Source organism: Artemia sp. Qi Xiang Cuo, chromosome 5 (genome assembly GCF_049724085.1).
Source record: "Artemia sp. Qi Xiang Cuo chromosome 5, ASM4972408v1, whole genome shotgun sequence".
NCBI lineage: Eukaryota > Metazoa > Arthropoda > Branchiopoda > Anostraca > Artemiidae > Artemia > Artemia sp. Qi Xiang Cuo.
Genome location: NC_142798.1, coordinates 60,795,186 through 60,820,393, shown reverse-complemented (window position 1 = coordinate 60,820,393; position 25,208 = coordinate 60,795,186). Strand labels below are relative to the sequence as shown.

The 25,208-nt window shown below is 34.3% G+C and overlaps 1 protein-coding gene across 1 annotated transcript in view; it reads right to left on the bottom strand.

Annotated features, from left to right (window-relative positions):
* Positions 1-3,243: 3,243 nt before the first annotated feature.
* Positions 3,244-25,208, bottom strand: part of LOC148952342 (alpha-2-macroglobulin receptor-associated protein) — an 80,717-nt gene continuing 58,752 nt past the window's right edge. Inside the window, exons 5-7 of the mRNA XM_089089794.1 lie at positions 23,401-23,449; positions 13,589-13,745; positions 3,244-4,477 (exon numbers count right to left, since the gene is read on the bottom strand). Of these exons, the coding sequence (XP_088945920.1) occupies positions 4,277-4,477; positions 13,589-13,745; positions 23,401-23,449 (407 nt within the window). The 3' untranslated portion in view covers positions 3,244-4,276. The remainder of the gene's footprint in view (positions 4,478-13,588; positions 13,746-23,400; positions 23,450-25,208) is intronic.

Here is a 25,208-nt window from a genome sequence, read left to right as displayed (position 1 = left end):
AATATACCACCAGTCCACAGCTATAACTTACACCGAAAGCAAAAGATACTTCTATCATTAGATTCGCTAGTTTCAGATCTATCCATTCACCAAACCAAATATATATATATATATATGTATATATATATATATATATATATATATATATATATATATATATATATATATATATATATATATATATATATATATATATATATATATATATATATATATATATATATATATATATATATACAATTCCGAACCTACTTTCACAAATATCATTTGGTAGCTTGATAAAACTAAATCTCAGCTATCAGCTAGCAGATTTACCGTCTTACGTTGAAACATACAAACAGTATGAAACATACAAACAACATAACAACATACTGAAATATATACCAAGATACAAATACATCAATACTGAAATACATAACATATATACCAAAAAATGACATACTAAAGCCTGCAAAGAGAGAATAAACCTCAGAACATAAGAATAAGCCAACTTTCAGAAAGTTTTGATCCAAATAAACTTTGATTCTTCACTGAAGTCAAAATCCTAATAGATCACCCTTGTTTTGAATTCATCTGGTCCTGCTGAGTGATAATGCACTGTTAAAAGCACTTCCTATTAAACTGATTCCAATTAAACAGGAAAATTCTTAATATACCTTTTCAGTTCAATATACCTTTTCAGTTTTGCAAATATTAATATGTCATATTTTTGTTTCTGACTTTCTAGGTAATGGTTGCATTTAATTTCGAATATTAGATATGTTACTTTGTTTTGATTTGCTCATTTGAGCAGGTTCGTTTATTTAGTCAATTGAATACCAAATAGTTAATGTAACTAAGCGTGTGCAAGGAGCAACCAGAGGGAATAGTAAACGACACATTCAAGAAGAGTTTTGAAAATTATTCATCAAATGCTACGAGCCAAAGAAAATTTGCCTGATTTTCCCGGGAGGGTGAAAACAACCCTGAAAGAGCACGTCATCTTAATGAAAATTACATCAAGTTCATTGCATCAGAGAACCCTAATGTAGAGGTTTCAAGCTCCTATCCACAAACTGTGGAATTTTGCATATTTTTTTTCGAGAAGGAAGATCATTGATTCGTGTCTATCAGTTTTTTTTGCAAAGATCATCGTATTAAACCAATTTTCCTGGAAAGTCGGGAGAGGCCTTATTCAGATAAAAAGATTGTACCACAGCAAAGTGGTATTTCCTGCCATTTTGTGACATCGAAATACAATTTTTATCCAAAGAGGGCAAAGTTGCTTACGATTGAAGATTCTGAGATCGTCAAGTAATTTAAGGTTTTTGAAAAACTGTATACTAAGCTTCCCAGTCTCAGCGACAGTGGTGCCGCACGACGGAGCATTCGTTCCTAAAGAGTAAAGTAGTCCATATTAAACAAACAATTAATATGAACACTTATTTTCAAGCTTTATTTAACCAAGTTGATTCAGTTGATGTCTGATAAAAATTATAATTAGTGATATTTAATTTCATATCAGTTATAGCGGAGGAGAGACAACCGGTCATTGCATAGGGGGTGGGGGCGGGGTGATTCCTCAAAAAGCACATTTTTACACCCACATTTTCTAAATTTCCTAGAGCATTCAGGTAAATATAGAGTAGGGTCAAGGAGGGAGGGGCGTAAAATTGATTTCTAATGTGCCTTCATTTCGGTTAATACTGATTATAGGTGTTATAGGTTGATATCTCCTTTCTTATTCAAAAAAGTTTCGTTTGTAACATATAAGATTATATTCGTATATTTTCCAGCGCAAAAGTGAAGGGGCATCTTGAACGTCATCAGGGAATTTCCCAAAAGGGAGGCAAGTGTTGCCAGGAACATTTTTTTTTCAACGTCTAAGTGGACAAATTGGTTTTATGTTTAGTTTTTACATATCATCAGTTATGCGGTAGCGAACTGTAAGTTAGGAGCGACTTAGGAGCGCTTATAGTAATCAGAACTTTTAGAAAATGTTTCGACGGCAACATACACATTAAAAGAATCGACTTTTAATCTTAATTCTAAAGATATAAAATTCGTTAAGTTTTAAGTTATCTAACAAAAGTTCAGAGCCGCTGAGAAAATGTGGCCTGTTTACAAAAAATGGGTGAAATACCTTCGCAACTATTTTCTTTCATTCGTGAATTGAATTCAGTTTCAAATTTACCCCAGCTGATCTTCTATCATTCATTGTTTTTTCGATTGCTTTCGTCATGCATTCAATTGCTTTCGTCATTTATTACTACATAAAATAAATTAGTTGCCACAGAAACTGTGGTAATCCTCAGACAAACTTTTACGCTATGAATCTAGGAAGGTGTAGCCCACATGTATCTTAGATAAACCTAAACATGATTTGAAAAAAACTATCAGAAATTAAATAAAAGAAAACAGCTTTTCTTCAAATGAAAGTAAGGACTGACATTAAACTTAAAACGAAAATAATTTATTCTGTACATGAGGGAGGAGAGCTGCCCCCCTCCCCAACCCTCAGCTCTACGATAAAGTTTTATTGTATTTGAAAACATTTATTATTCCTTGAGCAGTCATTCTTAAAAAATTGGGACAAAAAGTCAAATTTTATAGTAAAGAGGTGGGAGTTGACAAGGAAGCAACCCCCTTATATATGTAGTTCCCTTCATTCTAAGTTTTAATGACAATCCTTATTTTCATTTGATAGGTCTTAATTAATGCCAATAAGGTTTACATTCCATGTGTCAAGTTTTTAGAAATTTTCTTTCTCCTGGCTCATGGCTTTAATGTTTAAACGTAAGACGACAATTTCGTTATCATTCAGTAGCTTAGATTCCACTTTATTTATCTATCAAATTACATTTTGAAATTCGGCCTGATTTTTGTCGAAAAAAAAAGTGAAACTATAAATTGAAATATAATAGATAAAAAATAGAATGGAAACATTTTCAGTTTTTTAAAGTAAGTTCAGATCATTCACTAAGAAAAAGTCTCCGTGTTATCACGTTTGTAGCTCGGTAAAGACAGCTTCGAAATTAACGGATCTAAAGATCCAGCTGTAAACTTGACAGGAAATCAGACATTTCACACGAAAAACGTGTGTGTGTTTTTCCTTTTTTTAGAGACAATTACCTTCTAAAACTAGCAAAGTGTTGATAATTTCCACGTTCATCATCGTAGTTAATCAATTACTATTTCAGCAGGAGAACCTCATTTTCTGTCATATTTTTTGAATGCTATACTATTACTACAGCATAATTGAAATAATATTTACATACAAATATATTTTAATAAAAACTGCAATAATTGCACCAGAGAAAGATAAGGCACATAAACAAACAAAAGTTAAGTAAAACCGATAAAAATACGGCGTTTTTTCTCCTCTGCTTGTTCAAATGAGATTCGAATTCAGACTATAAGAAAAAGATGTATGCAGATTAAAGACTGAAGGCCGCGTTCCCTTTCCAATAAGTTCCCCCCAATTTAACCGAATTAATTTCACCAGTTAATTAGTTATTTTAGGTTGATAAAAATTCCAATTTGATAGTAGTATTCTCAGTGAAACAGAGAAATTTATGTCCGCAAGGCCCCTTGTTTAAGAAATTTTCGCAAGAAAAAACGAATTTAGGCCGAAACACATTTTCCATACATAGAAATAGGGGAAGAGGTGAATACCCCCCTCCCCTTGACACGCATAACACACTCATTACAATGACGTTATAGAAATTTGTTACTGTTACACCGAATAGTCATAAGTGAAATGATAAAAAGACGGGGAAATAAGAATGGAAAATTTCTTAAGCTGATCAAGTAGTTCTATTGCCTGCACAACCAGTGAAATTTCCTGAATTCTTAAGATCAAGTATTAAAAATAAATAAATATTAAGATTGTATCTTGAGGGGGCGGGCCAAGGACCCTTGAAAGTGTCAGAAATAAGTATTTTCTACACAATGGTAAAATACCTTTAAAGATCATTCCAGTATGTTAGTATGCAATCTGGCCAAGAATTTGCGACGATGGATTTATACCACTCAGCCGTAAAAACGGTGGATACCTTCAAAGGTTAGTTTATACCTTTGAATCGTAAATACAACTTAAGACTGTAGGAACGATGATTTCCCAAATTTAAAGCAACAAGATCTACGGTTTTGACTCCCAGCTGGACATTTTTTTTTAACTCTTTAAAGGAAGATTAAACAACTCTAGACTGATAGACTAAAATCCATAAGAAATTCTGTCAAGACAATTTTAGCTCAGTTAATCTAATAACAAAAACGCGGCACCACTGGAGTATTTTCATAGTTCTATTCGCTTCTGGATGATACGTGATTCAAAATCCGTATGTAGTTTAGCAGCTCTTTTTTCAAGGTCTTTGATTTTCCCTTTCAGGTCTTTATCGCTGTAGATACTATCCATTTTTTTCTCTTTCAAAGCAGCCGACTGGCCTTCCAGATAGTGCAGTTTTATGATTCTGTTTTCATAATGCTTCAGCTCAGTCTGAAATGATAAAAACCAAGTATTTTTTGAAATAGTGGACATAAATAATGTCATCAATCACGTATTAAGAGCAATAAATGAGACATTTATTCAATACCTAAGGAGTGTTCAGGAGGAAATACATTTGATTTTTTGTTTCTTAACAAACGAATTTCAACATTGATTTATTAGCCACAGAAAATAATAAACGTAAGTATACATGGTATCTCCAAAGCCTAAAATTCAATTTTTCTCAAACCAAATAGCATCAATCTCCATTGATCCATGAATATCCAAGGATCGATTTACATTGATCCATCAATCGCCATAAATAACGACCAATCTCCATCAATCATACAAAAACCCCATTAACCTATTTATCTAGACCCTTTTAGTTTAAATTCTGCATTTACTTAAAAGCTAATACAAAGGGAATCTGAATGATGCTTTATACAAAATTCCAAATCTAGTGAAACAGGGGGTTACCTACGAATATCTTTAAAGGTTCTGTCAGTTTGGTCCAATATGAACAAAGTTTGAGCATACGCTTGCAATGGTGGTGATTTGTTAGGAGGTTCTCGTTCTCTTTAAATCAACTAAAAACCGATCAACTGCTAGAAATGGGGAGAGTTTACATATTAGTCTATCGAAGCGAAAACGAATACTTATAATAGAAATAATATTCCTAACTTCCCCTCCGCATGACTGTTACAATTTGACTATGCTAAATAGTAAGCCCATTCAACTATATCCAATAATTTTCAACTATGTTGTTTGACATAATGAACACAAAAAGCATTGTAAATGAAGAAAATTCACATTCCTATGTCGGAATTCATATATGTAGAAACCAGAACCTGAGCCAAAAGCTCTCTTCTTTATCTCTACTCTAATAATAATGAAACTGTGTTATCATGACACTAGCAATGACACTGCGAATGAAAATTAATAGTTCAACTACGATGAACAGAAATCGAACATTCAGCAACTTTGATTTTATTCAACTATACCATTTGATATACCAAAAGAATGAAAGAATCATAAAAGCTCCAGCTATCTAAGACGGCCTACCTGGTATTGGAACATTATCTAATTTCAAGTCTATCCCTTAAAAGCTGCATTTCCAAACCCGCCAGCCCTTTCGGCTCTGCTTTGCAGAATTTATCAAAGTTGTAACTTGAGAAGGTTACACAGTTCCCACAAATTACTAAAATAGAGACCAATTTTTCTGACACTTGATCATTTTGACCTGCCAGTCTTTTGTCTCACATAGTGAAAGCATTTAAATGGACACTGAATAATCTATTTGACAAATACTTTGAGTTTGTGATCTAAAATATTGATAAACATATTAATTGATAGATAGAAATATTGGTTGATAGAAAATGCTCAACGTATGACGGTTTGATTACGCAGGACCAGGAATAGCTAGAGTTTCTGTCTGAATGAAGTTATATTCAACTTCTTCTTACACACGCTTTTCATAGCATTTACCATATAAGGATGCTTTGAGCAAATTAAGGGACTTTGGCGTCAAGGTTAGTTGTATCATATACTGGAGGATTTTGTGTGCATCCTTGTTCCTAAAGAGTTGTCCTCAATGAGTCACATATAGAAATATTCATTGACAACCAGAGTACCCGGTATAACTAAATTCGGGTCTTCGGTATCCGAGTCGGTTCTGTTTTTACCATAATTCAGTGTAATACTTTGTTAACTTCGGTACCCAATCCCAGAGTGTCTCAAAGAAGTATACTTCCTGATCCTGTTATTAGCCTCATGAATTATATTCGTTATACTCCTGAAGATTCAACTGCCTATTTTCAAATTCAGAGGAATAATAATCCCATCAAGATCAACTTTGCTGTATCGATTGATAAAGGATGATAATTTCCTAGATAGTTCCTTTTGAGGAAACTGAGACAACCATTTTTCATATAGCCTAGTAGGTTCAAGCTTTAGCTGTTCAAAACTTGATGTTCGCGAAAGATATGTGTTGATTCAAGGCAGCTAAAGAACCATTTACTAGAATCACTAAACCGTTTTGTTAAAACTATATATTTATCAGGCTTTTGTGGAATTCCTTAGAAAAACAAAAGGGATCCATTATCAAACAGTTCGTGGTAACGAACTGTAAGTAAGGAGCGTCGCGGCTCAATAGTAACCGAAACTCTAAAAAACAGAATTTTTGATACAGAAAGATATATCAAAAGATTCAGCATATTAAGCTGATTCCGAATATTATAAGTTTCATTAAGTTTAGTGTTACCCATCAAACGCTACAAGCCTGAGAAAATTTGCCTGATTTTCCAAACAGGGGGGAAACAACCCCCAAGATTCGAAGAATCCCAATGAAAATCACACCATCAGATTCAGTGCATCAGAGAACCTTGTTTCAGAGCTTTCAGCGTCTTATCTGTAAAAACGTGGATTTTCTATTTTTTTGCCGGAAGACAGGTCACGGATGCGTGTTTATTTGTTTGTTTTTCCCAGGGATGATCGTATCGACCCAGTGGTTCTAGAATATCGGGAGAGGGCTCATTCGAACGGAAATGAAAAATTCTAGTGCCCTTTTTAAGTGACAAAGATATTGGAGGGAAACTAGGCCCCTACCCCACCCTTTTTTTCCAAAATCATCGGATCAAAATTTTGAGATAGCCATTCTATTCATCATAGTTGAAACGCCCAAAAACTATGCCTTTAGATGCAACATGACCCCCCACAGACCCAGGGGAAAGGCATTTTAGTAATAACATTTCACATTGTTTACGCATAGTATTTGTTATTTTGAAGTATGCATACATTTTACGGTGGGGGAGGGGAAGAATTTTCTACTGGGGTCTTTCCAAGGGAGAATTTTCCATGAGGAGGGAAGTTTCCACTGGGTGAACTTGTCAGGGGAAATCTTACACTCGGGAATTTCCAAGAACTCCTCAACAAAAATCTTTCCTATGCATTGCTTTCTCTTTCCCGTCTCAATTTTACGCGCGGAGTTGTTAAGACTAACTGTCGGGGTAAATTTTTACCGGGAGTGAATTGTCTAGAGCAGGGCTTCCTAAACTTTTTTTCATTCACGAACCTATTTATGATTGCAAGTTGCATGGCAACCCCATATAAATATAATTGAAAGACTAATAAAAATTTTCTGATGATTCATTTATTATGTAACAATATACATATTCACATGGAAGTATATAGTTTTAGAGTTCGTTTAGAAACATACAAAAATCTAAAATAAAAAATGCCACAAAAGTTGAAAAGTTGTCTTTATTAAGCTTACAAGAATGAAATGCCCTATTTTGCATCAAAATTGCATTTTTTGCAATAACATAAATAAAAGAGAATTCCGACCGTCTTAGTTCAATCGAATATATTCAACCACAATCGCTGGGTGATAAATATTAAACCAAAATGAAAGGAAAAACTTTAGTGAGATGGATGTGCCTGTTTTTTATTGGACAAAAAATTAAATCTTGGCAAAATGTTTAACACTGCTGAACGTATGACCTCTTCAACATTTTTTAGCGATGAACGATATTGCGGTTGATATGTGTTACGGCTCAGAAAATAACTTCACATAATAGTACAGGCAAACTAGAGTTTGACCCCAAACAAATTGCAACAGAAAGGATTTTTTTAATCATGTTTTAGAGAGAAAAAAGCTGAACAACATATGCAAAGTTGCACATTCTAGGTCGACACAAAACTAGTTTTTTTTTGCGTATCGTGCCACTTTTCTAACTTTGCTGACAAAAAAAAAAGTTCCGGTAATTGTTAGTTTTTCTTGAACTGAATTATTATTCCGATGTAAAAAGACGAGATGAGTGCGAAAATAGAGTCAAATTTGGTGTACGGTATATAAGAAAGTTTCATAATCATCAATGACATTTTTAGACTTCTCGTCGTCGTGGCCCCTTTTTTTTAGCAGACCACCTTTCGCTGGCTAAATTGTCGGTTTTGAGATCGAATAAATTAGTTAGCCTGAATCTGATCGTCACTGGCTCCATCACCTGATGGGTCGGCCTAAAAAAAGTAATTGCAGGATATTTATTAAAACATGAAATATATTAGGAAAGGAAAATCATCTATACAACTAGTTTTCAGCAGTCGACATATAAAATCCCTCTTAGAATAAAGTATTATCAACACACTGAATAGTCTTCACTTCTGATAATATTATCAAATCAACTTCATGAACATTTGAAACACAGAATCATACTCTAACTAGCATTTGCAACTCTATCTTTTAATTCAGATATCTAAGCTTAGAACGTCTTAACTTAGACGTTCTCTTAATATATATAGCTATCGATTCTTAAAGAAGAAGAAGCTACTGTCCCTTTGCACGTTTTATACGCTGCAGTACAAGCTAGGCCGTTTTTAAAGCAACTACATCTCGTTTAGCTACATTCCATTTGACTGAAGCACTTTATTATTTTCAGAAGTAGACAAAGGGCTAGTAGGACGTTAGTTGTCAACGGATACAAGAAGTCATCCTTACTTCTCCAACCCCATTCCTCGGCTTTAAGTTTAGAATCAGGATCTCCACTCCATACCTGAGCTTGGTAGACGAACGTGCTAGCAGTAGTCACCTTCTTTTTATAAACTGCTCTGCAGCGTTCATTCAGATTTCCCCCTTTTGATGAGCCATATATCATGAGCAGAGCGTCTTCTCCAGCAACCCTTACTTCCTCCTTTGAAACTGGACTCAGCCTGAAGAGTGCAGCTTCTGTAAGAAAATTAACATCAGTAAGTAGCTTCTTCAGGGCAAGGCCTATCCACACTGTGGATCCTTGAACTAGAGTCACAGCCTAATATGGCGTGAAAAAAAAGAATCAGATGGCATGTCTCTTGGCCCAGCTGCTTCTTTTTCAATTTGTGAATAAGCCATATTCGGGGAACTTTGTTCGACTTTGGCTCAGGTGCAAAGAATAGTTTCTTGCTGGATAGGTCACCACGATAACACAATAGAAACAAAAGTTCAGTATCATCTCTAATGACGGCAATGCTGTAATACCGGGAAGAGTCAACAGCAGCTTGCACAATCGGGACATCTACATCAACTGGTGCCTGGATTATGACGAAGCCCTTTGACCGGAGATAAACAGCCAACGCGCAGATAAGCATGGCCTTTATTCTTGCAGGACAAGAACTCATCCTTTTTTACCTTCAACTGCATATCAGCTGTGAAGAAGATCTCACGGCCGATTATACAGCTTCTTTTCGACTGATCCATATCCTTTCCGGTAGTCCCGCTATCGTAGCCGACGGCGGATACTTTTGGGTCACGTAAGTACCATAATGGTCAAGGATTTCGGAGTATCGTTTGTTTTTGGCCCATGGAATTCTGTGCAGAAAAGCTCCACCGTCGATGATATATCGAATGCCTTTGGGAAGGGGAGAAGAGCACTTCTCAAGATTGCAAGTCTGTGCTATAGCTTTGGCAAACTCTGGCTTGTTCGGAGACCGGAGCATGGAAGAACTGTCGAAAAGTGATGCCGGGTAGGAACATATTTCGTGTTGAAAGTACTCAGGTTCCGTAAGATTGATCCTCTTTGCTAGCGTGATAAACCTCTGAAAAAGGAGGGTGGGGTCCAGTCTTTTGCAATCTCCACCTGGATTCTGCTTCGTAGTAATTTAAACTGCCTGTTGTTTTCTTCGAAACACAAAATCAGCAACCATCTTTCCAGACATGGAGCTTAATAAATGATTACTCGGGTTAATTTTCAATTATGACTTTTTAGCTTACGGCTTTATCCGAGAAATCACTTGGACAAAGCGTGGGACGAAACGTTGATATAATTTATTATAGAAGAAGGTAATGAAAGTGGTGTAGCTACCTTCTGTGCGTTAATTGGTCTTCTAAACGAGTCAACCATAATTTATCAGCCTACTTATTTTTTTTTTTTTTACAAACAATCGACGAATTGGTGGACAATAAGTGCAAAAAGAAACATGTCACATGAAAATAAAAAAGTTCATATTGATGAATATGAAATGGGTTTTCTAGTAGACAGTACATCAGGTTAATTTGATTTTTGGGCTCAGCTCATCATTTTATGTCAGAATGGTTGCCTTCTGATAGTAGGGTGAAAAATAGGTCACAACGATGAGAAGGGTAAAATAACATATTGATGGTAATGAAACTTTTTCTGGTACACTGTACATGAAATTTACTTTCGTTTTCGGGTTCAGCTCTTCATTTCACATCGGGACGGTACTTTATATACAAAAAAACGAACATTTACCAACAGTTAATTTTTTTCTAGAAAAAACTGAAAAAATTGATACGAAAAGCCAAAAAAAACTAGTTTTGCGTCAACCTAGAATGTGCAACTTTGGGCATGTTGTTGAGCTTTTTTTTTTCTACAACATGGTTTGAAAATCATTTCTGTTGCAATTTGCTTGGGGCAATTTGCCATATTTTTGGCTAGTTTGCCTGTACTATAAATATGTGGTGTTGAATGACAGAAGAACATATACTACCATATCTGTGATTGTGAGGAATTCAGTTCTAGTTCTGATCCAGAATTCAGTCAAGGACTTTTTTGGATATTGTTGTTTTAAGTGTGAATCACTCAAAAGCTCAGCAAATTCCTCTTGAGGTTTAAGTGGCGTGTGACCACTTAAATCAGTGGTCACCACTTAATTTTAAGTGGCGTTTGACCAGTTAAATCAATACAAATTGGATTTTGAATCCAAGCTACCTTTTTTAAATCAATATTTAATATTAAATATGTACGGAACTGGGTTTCTAGCGCTTATAAGTGATCTACAACATTTTTTGCAATAAAAGATTTACAATGATTTCTGTCGATTATAAAATTGTCGACACTGGAGAATATTTCGAACGATTTTTTTCTCTATCCTAATCTTTCCAAATTTTAATATTTTTGATAAAACTTTCAATTTTATCATTAGAGGAAAATAAATCGCAATTTTTTCCTTGAAGAGACAAGTTGAGATCGTTTAATTTCGCAAAGACATCCGACAAATAACGCAGCTTGGATAGCTATAAGTCGTTTGAAGAGAAGCAGCAGGTTAACATTTTCGTTCGGTTAAGACTATTTCAATTCCGTCTTTTAATAATAATAAGCTTCTTAAACTTTGACCCCTTGACAGCCATCTTACTTCTGCATGTAATAATAAAGTTGTATAGATGGAATCTATATCCTTACAGAGATTTGAAAATAAGTCACTTTTAAGGGCGTTGCTCTTAATAAAATTTATAATCTTAACGGCATTCTGAAGCACATCGTTCAATTATGGTGCCAATTTTTTTGCTGCAAGGGCCTCTCGGTGAATTAGGCAGTTTGCAAAAGTTATATAGTCATAGTGAGTAGCTTGAAAAAATGATTTAAAACCAATGTTTTCCACAGCAATTTTTGCCTTCTAGACCTTCAGTCATTAAAAATTCATAAACTTTACAATATATTTCTTTTCCTGTAGTATATTATGAATATTTGACTTTAATATTTAAATATTAAACTTCAAAATCTCTTGCAACCCCATGATTTTGCTACGCGACCCCATTTGGGGTCCCGACCCATAGTTTAGGAAGGCCTGGTCTAGAGGATATCTCCGTGGGGAGCGGATTTCTCCGTGGAGATGGGGCCAAACTTCCTGGCATTATTTAAAAACGATCAGAAGTTAAATAAAAAAACAAGTTTTTTCAGCTGAAAGTAAGGATCAACATTAAAACTTAAAACAAGCGTAAATTATTACGTATATGAAGGGGGTTTGCCCCCTCCTCAACACCACGCTCTATACACTAAGGTTTGAATTTTGCCCCAATTCTTTAAGAACGACTTCTGAAACACAAGGGTACTTCAGTACTTTTTTAAAAGTACTAAAAAACTTTAGCGTAAAAAGCGAGGTGTTGAGGCGGGGGCAACCCCCTTCGTATACGTAATAATCTATGTTTATTTTAAGTTTTAATGTTGCTCCTTACTTTCAGTTGAAGAAAAACCTGTTTTTTTTTATTTAATTCATTATTAAAGGTCCCCATTATCCCTTATTAAATGATGTAGTATAAACCACTTCTAGTTGAGCTTTTCTGAAGCGAACCGATTAACTATACTTCTAACATTTTTGAGCCTTCAGCTAAAAAGCACTCATTGACTTTTAAATTGTACCTCTAAAATGAAAGCTGTTTATCAAAAGTGATTTTGTGTAAAATGTGTTGTTTATGGTAAAAGTATTACTATTGAAGATAAAATACCCTCTCCTCCTTAAAAAAGGGTATCAAACTTAAATATGGTAAACGTGAAGCTATCGAAGATAAACTTATTAACTACAATTTTAACATATTTGAGGCTTTAGTAGCAAAGCACTTGAATGGTTGTTAAATTTTTGCCTTCAAAAGGAAATTTAATTGGTCGTTTGTATTCATCTTTTTTTTTGAATTGCTCTTTTTTCTGTGCTCCCGCTCCATATTTTTTACAGAGGGTCCCCAAAATCCAAACCCCTTAAATAAGTATGAAAAATAAATTTGTTTGTCAACTTCTAGTCTTACATGAAGTCACGAACTTCGGTTGTAACTGAAATATCGTGTCCAGTACACAAATAGTCCTAACTGAGCACCTCAGTTAGTTAATCCGCAAACTCAAGAAAACATAGAGGAGAAAAGTGATATAGAAGATACATTACTGATTTTGTCTATGATGACACAATCACCTGCTGGGTAAAAAAGTTGTTTACCAATGTGTTTGTGTGTTACCCAATACCCAAAAACAATTTAGCCTGCAATATCAAGTTGTGCATTCCAACATAGAGTTGGTCGAATTGACTTTCAAAAAAGTATTTAGTTTTTAGTACCAAAGACACTTTTTATAAATAGGATATTAATCTACATTTTTGGCATCTGTTTTTGAAGGTGCAAAATTAAGAGTAAAAAGTCTATATCCGATTCGAATCTTCCCCGATTTTTTCGTGGATTTTTGTTTTTTTACTTTTGTGTTTTCTTTGTTTCTTAATGTTCCTCCACCTTTACACTTTTTTTGTATGTGCAGATAATAAATAAATAAATATGCTATCAGATGACAAAAGGCCTTAGCTTGGTATAGCTGCGAGATCCATTATTCGTGTTAACTGTTTCAATATGAATTCTTCAATTAATTATTAATCACTTACATGAAGAGACTCAAGCTCTTCAGATGAAAAATTAGCCTGAAGGGCACTTTTCCAGAGGGCCTGAACTTTCGGCTCCACAAACTCCTTGCCATCTGGCCCGGACAGAGACATTTTGTGCAATCGGTTGTAATTATCTTTAATAGATCGGTGCTTCTGCCTGTAATTATGAAGTTATATCAAATTCGAAGATAAAAAGGCCACAAACATTACAAAACAAATTTAAAGCCGTTTTCTAATTTAAAAGTCCAGATATTTTATACTTAAAAAAAACAAAACATTGTGGTTCAAACTAGGGTAATCCCTTATTAGAGCTTTCAGGTAAAAACAACGCTGAGACTGGCATTATTCCCTCCTTCAAGTGAAGATGAAGGAAAAAATAAAAATTAATGTTAAGAAGACTAAGTCACTAAGGCTAGAAGTAAGTGAAGATGAAAAGGTGATGTTAGGTAATGAAAAGATTGATCAGGTGGGCAGCTTCACTTACCTTGGTAGCATTATTAGTAAAGATGGTGCGAGCAGTGGAGATGTCAAAAGTAGAATAGCCAAGGTTTAGGGTTTTTTTTCAAAGTTAAGAAAAAGTTTGGGAGAATAGGAATTTGAGTCTACAAAACGTGATTAGTAATATTAGAACCTTCAGTTGTTACAGTGGTTAAATCTAGTTCGGAAGCATAAATGTTTCGAAAAGTGGATGAAGATATACTACAGGCTTTCCAGAGATATTGCTTAAGGTTTTTTCTGGGTCCATGGTTGACTGACCGTTTTTCATATGACTGACGGCTATAAGAAAAATGTGGTTCAGTACCGCTCTCTAGGGCTACAATGAAAGAAAGATTGAGGTGGCTATCGAACGTTGTGCGGATAAAAGATAACAGATTGCCAACGATTGTCCTTTTAAGCCAATCTTTTGTGACTAAACAGAAAGCAGGTCGCCCGTATCTGCGGTTGAAGGACGTCATAAAGAAAGATTTAAAGGAAATTAGAACTTCGTGGGCGGGTGGAACTTCATGGGCGGGTGTAAAAAGGGAGGCTTTGAATAGATTGGGATGGAGGAGGAGTGTGCGTAGCTGCGTGGGCATCAGGTGGCTTAGTGCTGCGGTGAGCTGTTTGTAGTAGTAGCAGTAGTAGTCAAGTGCTAATTCCTTTAAACATACAGATATATGTTTCAAAATAGTTTCTCGATCTAAATGTCTCGACAATTATATTTTAAAGCGACTTTGTGGAGAAGAGATAATAATTTGTTCTTAACTATGTCTGATAAAATTGTAACTAATGACAGCACAACGGTTAAAGCACCTAAAGCGACTCTGAGGATTGCTACAATCTTACAAGAGGAAAATAAAACACAAGTTTCTCATTTTAATTTGCATTTATAGTGAACTAAGTCACATTCAGAAACTGAAAGGGGAGAAAGCCTTATTGACAAAGAAACTGCCCTTGATCTGATCGTGAGGAACATTCTAGAGCAACCAGCAACGACAAGCCCAGGGTCCTCTCGCACAGGGGGGCTTGTAAATATTATAGTAGGTAACTGAAGGATATGGACCCATTTTTAAATCCATTTTTTTTTTATGGAAAATAAAACAGGAGTTCGTCTTTGAAACTACGTTTGTGCTGATTCATGTCATGTTGGCCTTCTAAAGTTATACTGAAATACAGAAAATATATTACCCTTCACTTCAGGTATGTTTTAATCACTGTATAAAGATAATGAGCAGTAAATTTACCGCAGATGATTTCTGGCTCTTCATTCTCGGTGCGAACAAACAGCTCCTCCCACATTCTCTTTCACTAGCGCGTACAAACAGCTCCTCTCATTTGATCTGCCATCAGCAGTCCAATTACCCTGGAACACATATTTTGGCAGAAACTTTCTCAAAATGTCCTTGAAACCAACTCGAGACTTCGAAACCTACTTGTAATTCCTAAAAACATCTAAAAATAATATTTCACTACTAATTACCGATTTTTATATATGTATTGGAATAAATTAATTTAAAATTAGATTCTTTAAAATTTAGTGTTCCAAAGTTGAAGCCAAGTTTTGCGTTCAAGAGAAATCTGACTTGTCCACCTGTGAAAAGATCCAATGTCGCTTATGTTTTTACGTTCTCCGGAGCACTCGCACCTCGGTCCGGGTTTTTATAATGGGTGAGATAGGGGACGATCATACTGTCTAATATTAATAAACTGTGGTTTTAATGGACAAAGAAAAAAAGATGTTGCTTGAAGCTGTATTTGTACGGAATGATAGAATAATTAAGAAACTACACTTGATCTGGTCATGACAAAGACACAAGAGCAGCCAGGACAGACAGGCTCAGGGCCCCCTCACATGGGGGGTCAATAAATATGATCGAAGGTATCTGAGTAATATGACCTACTTTTTACATCCCGTTTTTTTTCTTTTCATGAACAATTATAACATAAGCTCGCCTTTGAAACTGCGTCTGTGTTAAATCAAGCCATGTTGGTCTTCTAAAATTATATTAAAATACAGAAAATATTTTGGCCTTGACTTCAAAATCTTTCCTAAGGGACAAACAAAAGAATATTCTGCCGCTTGAAGCTGTATTTGTGCTGAATGGAGGAACCAGAAGCAGTTTAATGGTGAAGACACCTTTGGAACTATTCTCTGCTGATTGTATTTCTGATTGATTGTTCTTGGTTCCTTTTTTCTATTGATTACCCCATCGGTCTTGTAATTTTGAATTGATGATGAGTAATAAATTTAAACATGCATGTATACATACTGAACTCAGCCAAAATCAACTTCAAATATGGACAGCTCATTATGCCTAATATAACCTGATAATTGTACCTGCTGAGGCCAGGCTGGCCTCAGCAGGCTTAGTGCTCAAGTGACTTCGAATTTTTTAGTAGTAGTAGTAATTACTTATATATTTTGTTGTCTTAATAAAATCATTTATACCTGCTTAAACTAAAGAAAAATCAAAACAGCAGAGTATAAGAAAAATGAAAGAAAAAAAGTAAATGAAATTAGCACACAACACTACAATTAGACCCCGGCGCCGCGCCGGCGGATCGACCGAATGCCGCCGACGAGAGGCCCAGTCGAACGCCACCGGCGCGCCGCAGGCACGCCACCGCCGGCAGAGGCGGCGGCGTTCGGTCGACTTTCAATTATTTTTACGGCAATTCATTATTGCGTCAACCACAAACTGTTAGCGTGTCCTTATCGTGTTGGGTAGTATTTTGATTTTTCTTCGTAGAAATAAAGCAGTGCTTGCTCTGTCCCCAAATTTTCGGGTCTTTACCCCAAAATCTAAGCGTCAACCCGAAAAAAAATTTGGTTCCCCGAATCCCCAAAAATCACGCAATCACGGTGACTTTCCACCCCTAGCGATTTATCACCATTGACTTTCCCTGCCAAATATTAGTTTGCATACCATAATTCTTCACTATTCTCTTGTTCGTAAATTTTCGTCTCTTTTGTTACTTTGCATAAAAACCAGACATATGCAATATGCAATTGCAAATATTGCAATATACACAGTTCTTCATATGTTGACAATAAAAGTATCGTCTTTATGAAATGAGTTTAAATAATTTCGAATGCAGTTTACCAACCGCTGTTTCTTACATCATTCGTAGTCAAGAATTTTATTTTCAAGTTGAATAGAATTATAGAACGCATTCACTACTATACAGTCTCAGCCTTCAGTTGGATTTTGAAATTGACAGCCGACAGATTGTTTCTACAGCTGAATTGTAAGTTTGCAGATTTTTTTTTCTTTTTTTAGATAAGATTTTCTTAATGTTTAATGCTCAATCTTTGAACGCCTGATAGAAAATACAATCTTCTTTCTGAAGCATTTTTACCCCCCCCCCAAAAAAAAACCTTCTATTGGGACAAAATTTAGCTATAGACTAAGCTATGTAAAAGGATGGGGAATTAAAGATTGAACTGGAAGTTACCCCAAAAAATATGATTCATAAATAAATTGTAAATTATTGCCTATAGGGGGGGGGGGGATAAGGGGCTATAATTTTTAAATGATAATACCTCATTTTTTTTTTATTGACGGCAGGGATGCCAAAAAGCTAATTATTTTTTCATTTAAAGTGGAGACAGAAAAAATGATATCGAATTCCCTGGGAATCCATTGAAATTTTTTGATAGACCCAGGGCCCCCCACTAGGACTTGTTCATTGTCTTGGGTATTTTGCGATTTCTCATAGGCTACTGGCCTAATTTGGCTTTTGTGTGTGCTCCCTTTTAATTAGATTCTTTGGATCTTATTGAATGCCACGGCGAATCTATGACTCGGCGAATCTATTTTCCAATAATTTGAGGTATATCTGAATAATTTCGACATTTTTGTTGTTGTCTTTGTACCCCTTTACTCATACCCTCAATTTTTTTTCAAGGAACACTAAGGTGTTTAACGTTATTTTGTGTGTTTGTTTGAACCATATAGTGACCTAGTTAATTATTAAGTAAATTATTTTTCTAATGAAAGTTGAGACGGTATCCTATCAAGGTGATATCCAGAGGGGGGGGAGGGTAGGGAGGTTAAATGATAAATGATTGCATTTAAATGATAAAATCTCGAAATTTTTTTATTGAAAGCAGGGATCCCAAAACGTTATTTTCTTTTAATTTAAAGCAGAGACGGCATCCAATCAAGGTGGTCCAGCGCCTAAGTTACATTAAAAGGCCAGGTCATAATAAAAGCTTTCAATTTGGGAGGTTCAAGGAGGAGTCTTTGACAGTCTTATGACCTGAGGGTACTAGATGTTGCAACGTTTTTACGTACCTACAGTGGTTTAAAAAATTCGACACCCCACAAATGATTACCAAAAATATGCACAAATATAACAATGTAACATTTGGAATATTATAACACTTTCTTCAAAGCTTTGAAGAAAAGCAAAAAAGGCTAAATACCCCTAACTACGCTTGAAAGCTATTTTAAAAAGAAACTCTTTGGAGATTTCCATGGAAATGACCAAAACAGAAGCTTTGAGCCTGGGTGGGGATCAAAGAGGATTCTTCGAGTATTTTGACCACAGGTGCCTTATTGTTGCGATTTTCTTAAATTTGGTAATTTTTGTGTGGATTTGAAAATCAAAGCTTAAACTCAATAACTGATACTAAGTGTCCTAACATTTTGCATGGATAAAAAGTGACGAACTAGGGTGAAAATCTCAACATCTTCCCGGAGCTACTTCAGTCTGCATATTATTTCATTTAATTACATTTAAAACGGATGAGCTTTTCATTTTTTACCTAAGAAAATATCTGGCAGTTCATTTTTCTTCATACCAAATAAACCATGAAGTATTTTTTGTTTCATTGTAATTGAAGTGTTCTCATGTGAAGTGTTCATCATGTATTTTTCAATTTGTTAAATTTACTCCTTTTAGATGCAGTTTATAATTTGACTGATATTAGGTATTTATGAGCTTATAATTTGGAATGCAGTAATACGGAACTAATAAAAGAACTTATTATAGGTCCTCCCGTTGGAAAATCGGACCGCGCTACAATTTACTTAGAGGCGATTATAAGTTGTGAAACTATGAGAAAAAAAAGAAGTGGATGTATTCCAGGGGTGATTACAATACAATGCGGACGCAGCTAGAAGTTTTTGACTAGACTTAAATACTAAACAACACAGACCTAGTAGATGGAATGTACAGAAAGTTTGCATCCGTAATCATAGACCTCACAAAGAAGTATGTACCAATAGTCAAAATATTTATACGACCGCCTCTAAAACGAGAGATCCTTGACATAATAAAAACCAAACGGCAAGCCTGGGAGACGCTCAAGCAGAGCGACACCGAAAGTAATCGTAGACATTATTGCAGAATCGCCAACAAAGTGAGGAAAGCCTCTAGAAAAGAATCAAGCGAAAGGGAGAGGAAAGTAGTTGAAAACTCAAAGATCAAACCCAAGGCGTTTCGGAACTTCGTGAATTCAAAAAGAAAAGAACAGCCGGTTACTCCCGATCTTAGAAACGCAGCAACAAATTTAACAATCAGTGAGCCAATAGCTAAAGCCAACCTACTAAATCAGCAGTTTTCCACAGCTTTTACAACAGATAGCGACAAAGATGAAAGTCAAGAGGAATTGGAGCCACTAGCCACAGACAAATTTGAAGAAACAGAAATGATAATACAAATGGTCTACAAAACACTAAAAAATCTAAACCTTAACAAATCAGAAAGTCCAGACGGCCTACATCCCAGAGTACTCAAAGAGCTGACACAGGATATTGCAGCGCCATTGCACTACATTTTTGTCAAGTCGCTACAAATACAGAACCTGCTTGATACGTGGAAGCAAGCAACGGTGATACCCCTCTTCAAAAAAGGAAGCAAATCAGGTCGAAGTAACTACAGACTTATCAGTTTAACCTGTATCACACGTGAAATACTAGAATCTTTAATCCACGATGGTATATTACAGTACCTTCTCGAAAGAAGCCTCATTTCACCAGCACAGTTTGGATTTCTAAAGAAGAGATCAGCAGAAAGCCAGCTACTTGTCCTTACAAACGCCTGGAGAAAATTTATGGATAGTGGGATGCAGGTAGATATTTTATGCATAGATCTAAAATAAGCCTTTGATAAAGTCTCACAAAGTCAACTTCTTCAAAAACTACAGTCTATCGGTGTTGGCGATACTATTCTAAAGTGGGTTCTCAACTTTCTGAAAGGGAGATCTCAGCGAGTGAGACTGGAGGGATATTTTAGCAGCAATGAGACAAAAGTCACAAGTGGAATAGTTCAAGGTAGTGTTCTGGGGCCTTTAATATTCAATATTTACATAAATGATCTCCCAAATAACATTGATTCTGAGATACTGCTTTATGTAGATGACACGAAAATCTTTCGTGCAATATGACTTAAAAAAAATAGCACAATGGATGAAAAAATGGAGCATGGAAGTGAATACAGAAAAAAGTTGTCATGTTCAGCTAGGCCCAAAACACATTTCTCGGCACTACTGCTTTGAAGGACAACAGATGCTTATACAAGAAGAAGAGCGAGACTTGGGAGTGACAACAGACAGTGACATGACTTTCACCAAGAACGAGTCAATCATCTCTAAGTCATCACAAGTCTTGGGAATTATTCAAAGAAATTTCTCTCTTACTGACTCAACACTGTTTTCTACACTCTTCAAACCGTTAGTGAGACCAATTACCGAATACAGTCATGCAACAACCAGACCATTTTTTAAAAAAAGCCAGCAATGCAATAGAAAAAATCCAAAGGAGGGCCACTAAATTTGTTCCATCATTTAGAAACTTATCATACCAAGACCGTTTGAAAAAATTGTCGCTCCCAAGTCTTTCATCCCGATTTTGAGAGGAGATCTTATTGAAGTATATACGACAACATCCCTCAAGAAGAGATAATAACCTTCAAGAATAATAGCCCGAGAGGTCACGAGTTTAAACTAACCGAAGAACGTTTGAGAAGAGATGTTGTTAGATGGGCATTCAGCAATCTCATTGTCTCCGAGTGGAACGCACTACCGTCAGACTCTGGCAACTCAGATTCAGTCAATGCATTTAAGAACAAGATTGACAATCATTATAGTGAAAAAGCATTTGATTATTTCAATTTTTGTAGAAAGAGGCACAAGCCTGTTTTCGCATTATATTATTATTACTAATAAGTATTAAAGAAAAATAACTTGCGGGCTCATCGCTGAGATGCTTTGAATATTTGAAGTAATTAGCCATAAACCTCTATCGCTCTTTTCTCCTCAAGAGATGAGAAAAATGGGGGGGGGGGGTGCACCACCCCCCCCCCCCAGTTGAAATTTAGTTTCTTCAAAAATCTTGTCCAAACTAAGATAAGCCTGCATAATTCAAGCATCCACAGAAACAGATCAACTTTCTTTAGTATATTTACACTTTATGGTACTATATGGCTCATTTTTCAGATTTCACTGTCATTTTCACTTACTTTGGGAAAATTGGCTTCAAATTTGCCCCATCCCCCAGAATTTCGACAAAATTATGCCAGTATTACCAAGTGATAAAAACGAATCTCTATCAGTATTAAAAGTTACTTGATTTCTAAAAAGTTTAGCTTCGAAGCTAGGACATTTCACTTAGACAAACAGTAGAGGATTTGCGAAATCAAAACTTCAAAATAGAAAATGTCACAGAAGGAATTTTGTTTTTGGAAAATCAATGTCAGCTCCAGTTCTCAGAAGATGTCTATCCATGTTGGAAAATTCTATTTGTCTAGAACAAAAGTTACCTCTAGGGCAGTAAGAAAACTTGATGTATCATGACAACTTTGGGAATTAATTCTAAGTGAACGGAGCAATTTTCTAAATAAGGAAGTTCATGTCATCTAGGACCTTTTCATAGTTCTACTCGATTAAAATACAAAGAGGCATCAAAAAAAATTCAGGGAACAACCCGAAAATCCCGAATTTGGCATTCGACATCGGCTTTTTCGGAATTATTTCTAAAAAATCTAGAAGAGATACGGAATTTCGTTCTCACGTTATCAGAGAGATAATTTGATTTTCTGCTGGAGTACGAGAGAGTTGTTCTGAAGATGTTTACTTACCCAGCTCGGTAAGTTTGGTCTTGGGACCATGTGCAACATGAGGAAAAACCCGGTTTCAAATTTTTCAAAAAAATCACTGAAAATGTTACAAACTTCGTTGAACTTTTCTACTTCGTTTAATGATACACTTAGGAGCTACAGACCGCTGATGAAAAAAAAAAAAAAAAAAACAGCCGCAAAAGCAGAAGAAACTCATTGCAGCACCAAACCGCCTTAGGCCAATGGAGCGTGTGAAGCTCTATTGGCCTAAGGCGGTTTGGTGCTGCAATGAGTTGTTAGTAGTAACAGTAGTATATATATATATATATATATATATATATATATATATATATATATATATATATATATATATATATATATATATATATATATATATATATATATATATATATATATATATAAATATATAAATATATATATATATATATATATATATATATATATATATATATATATATATATATATATATATATATATATATATATATATATATATATATTACTACATACTACTAACAACTCATTACAGCACCAAACCGCCTTAGGCCAATGGAGCGTGTGAAGCTCTATTGGCCTAAGGCGGTTTGGTGCTGCAATGAGTTGTTAGTAGTAACATGTAGTATATATATATATATATATATATATATATATATATATATATATATATATATATATATATAAATATAAATAAATATAAATATATAAATATATAAATACATATATATATATATATATATATATATATATATATATATATATATATATATATATATATATATATATATATATATATATTATTACTATTAATAACTCATTGCAGCAAACGCCTTAGGCCAATGGAGCGTGTAAGCTCTATTGGCCTAAGGCGGTTTGGTGCTGCAATGAGTTGTTAGTAGTAACAGTAGTAATATATATATATATATATATATATATATATATATATATATATATATATATATATATATATATATATATATATATATATATATATATATATATATATATATATATATATATATATATATATATATATATATATATATATATATATATATATATATATATATATATATATAAATATAAATAAATATAAATATATAATATATATATATATATATATATATATATATATATATATATATATATATATATATATATACATATATATATACATATATATATATATATATATATACATATATATGTATATATATATATATATACATATATATATATAATATTCATACCTGATTAGTTCTTCTGGTTTAGGCTCGCTTATGTTATTATCCAGCTTATCTGAAAGGAAAAGAAATTATATTGTCTGTTTACATTGAGGTTTATCGAATATAGTTGGTTAAGGTAAGAAAAACTGATGTATAATTAGGATAATTTATATTCCTCAAAGATTTGATTTCGAAACAAGAAATCGTCACCAAATCCACACTCGTATTTTAATTAAACTCAATCCACATTTGTGAAGCCCATCTGTGAACGCTGAGATAAAGTATGGATTGGTTTGAACTTTTTTACATTTTTGAACCTTTAATAAAAGGAAACCTTGAAGAGACTACAACTTGAAGTAGTCTCTTTTTTAAGAGACTTTTAAAAGACGTATTAAAAAGTTTTAAAAGACAATTAAGACAATCAACTTTTAAGAGACAATTTTTTAAAGACAATTAACTTTTTAAGAGACAATTTAAAAAGTTTTAAAAATTAAAATTGCAATTTTAAATTGAATTGCAATTTGAAATTGCAAACTTTGCAATTTTAAATCAAATTAAAAAGAAAAACATATTATTTAGCTTTTTTTCACTTGAAATAGTTTAGGATACAAATATAATGAACAAAAAGAAGCAATTAGAAAGTAACATGAACGCAGTAATTTAACATCACATGTATGCATCTATACTATGTATATAATCAAAGGGCATGTATTAGTGGGTTCCATATAATAAAGATGTCCCTATTTCTTTCGCTGATGTTGGCACTTCTGAAAGAAACGAATCAGAGCTTAGTTGAAATCTAGCAAACGTGTTTGAGAGCGTAGTTCTGTGGTTTAATGCTAATTGTCTTCCCTTAAATTCTTCCAAGTCAAGTTTTTCGATTTTTTTGCATGTTTCACAGTTTTTCATCAGCTATCCGAAATCTATCTGTCAAATGAAAATATTAGTATACCTAAGGATAGATATGTTCGAGTTTTAGGTATTCTTATTGATGAAAACCTGTCTTTAAAACGTCAGTTTGGTTTGACTGAAATGAAGATATGCAGAAGTGTCGTTATTTTAAGGAAGATTAAGCATAATTTTGATCAATTTTGAAAATCCTTCTTCACTACCCAATCCTATCTTATGTGTCATATTGTCCAGTGATATGGATGTCAACTTTTCCTCCTCTTTTAGAACCACTTTTTAGGGTTTACAATAAAGCCAGACACCTCATTCAGGAAACTAACCATTCAGGAGTTGTCACTTAGCTTGATCCTAAATCAGTACATATCCTTTCGAGCGCATGTTTTACTGTTTCACAGCTTCAGGATAACCTCCCACAGCCCCTTAGTGATGCTCCGTCTTTTACCACTAACCAAAAAAAAAAAAAATATCATCTTCGCATTGCAAATCACATTCAAATTCTTTTTACTCCCTAAGTAAAGTTATGATTTCAATCCTATAAGGGCGAGTCATACTGTAAGGAATAAGACACCGGAATCATCTAGAAGGTACCACTCGTTTAACTTATTTATAAAAAAAAATTCTAAATTTTCTGGTTTCTTGGATTTTTTTTTTGCTTTTCGTTTTTTTGGTTTTCTTTTTCTGTTTACATTGTGTAAGATTGATTGTATTCTATTTTAACTATTCAATTTATTGAATCTATTTAAAATTTCCATAATATTTTTTTTTGGGGTGAGCGATGTTATAATCTTTATCGTCTTTTTTATTTTTGATTTAGTGCTTGATTGGAACGTATGTCTTTCCCTTCCTTTACAGGCCTAAGAACCATTTTGTACCGTGTATCCAATGTAAAGTTTACTTAGTTATAAATCTTATCTTGGGCCATC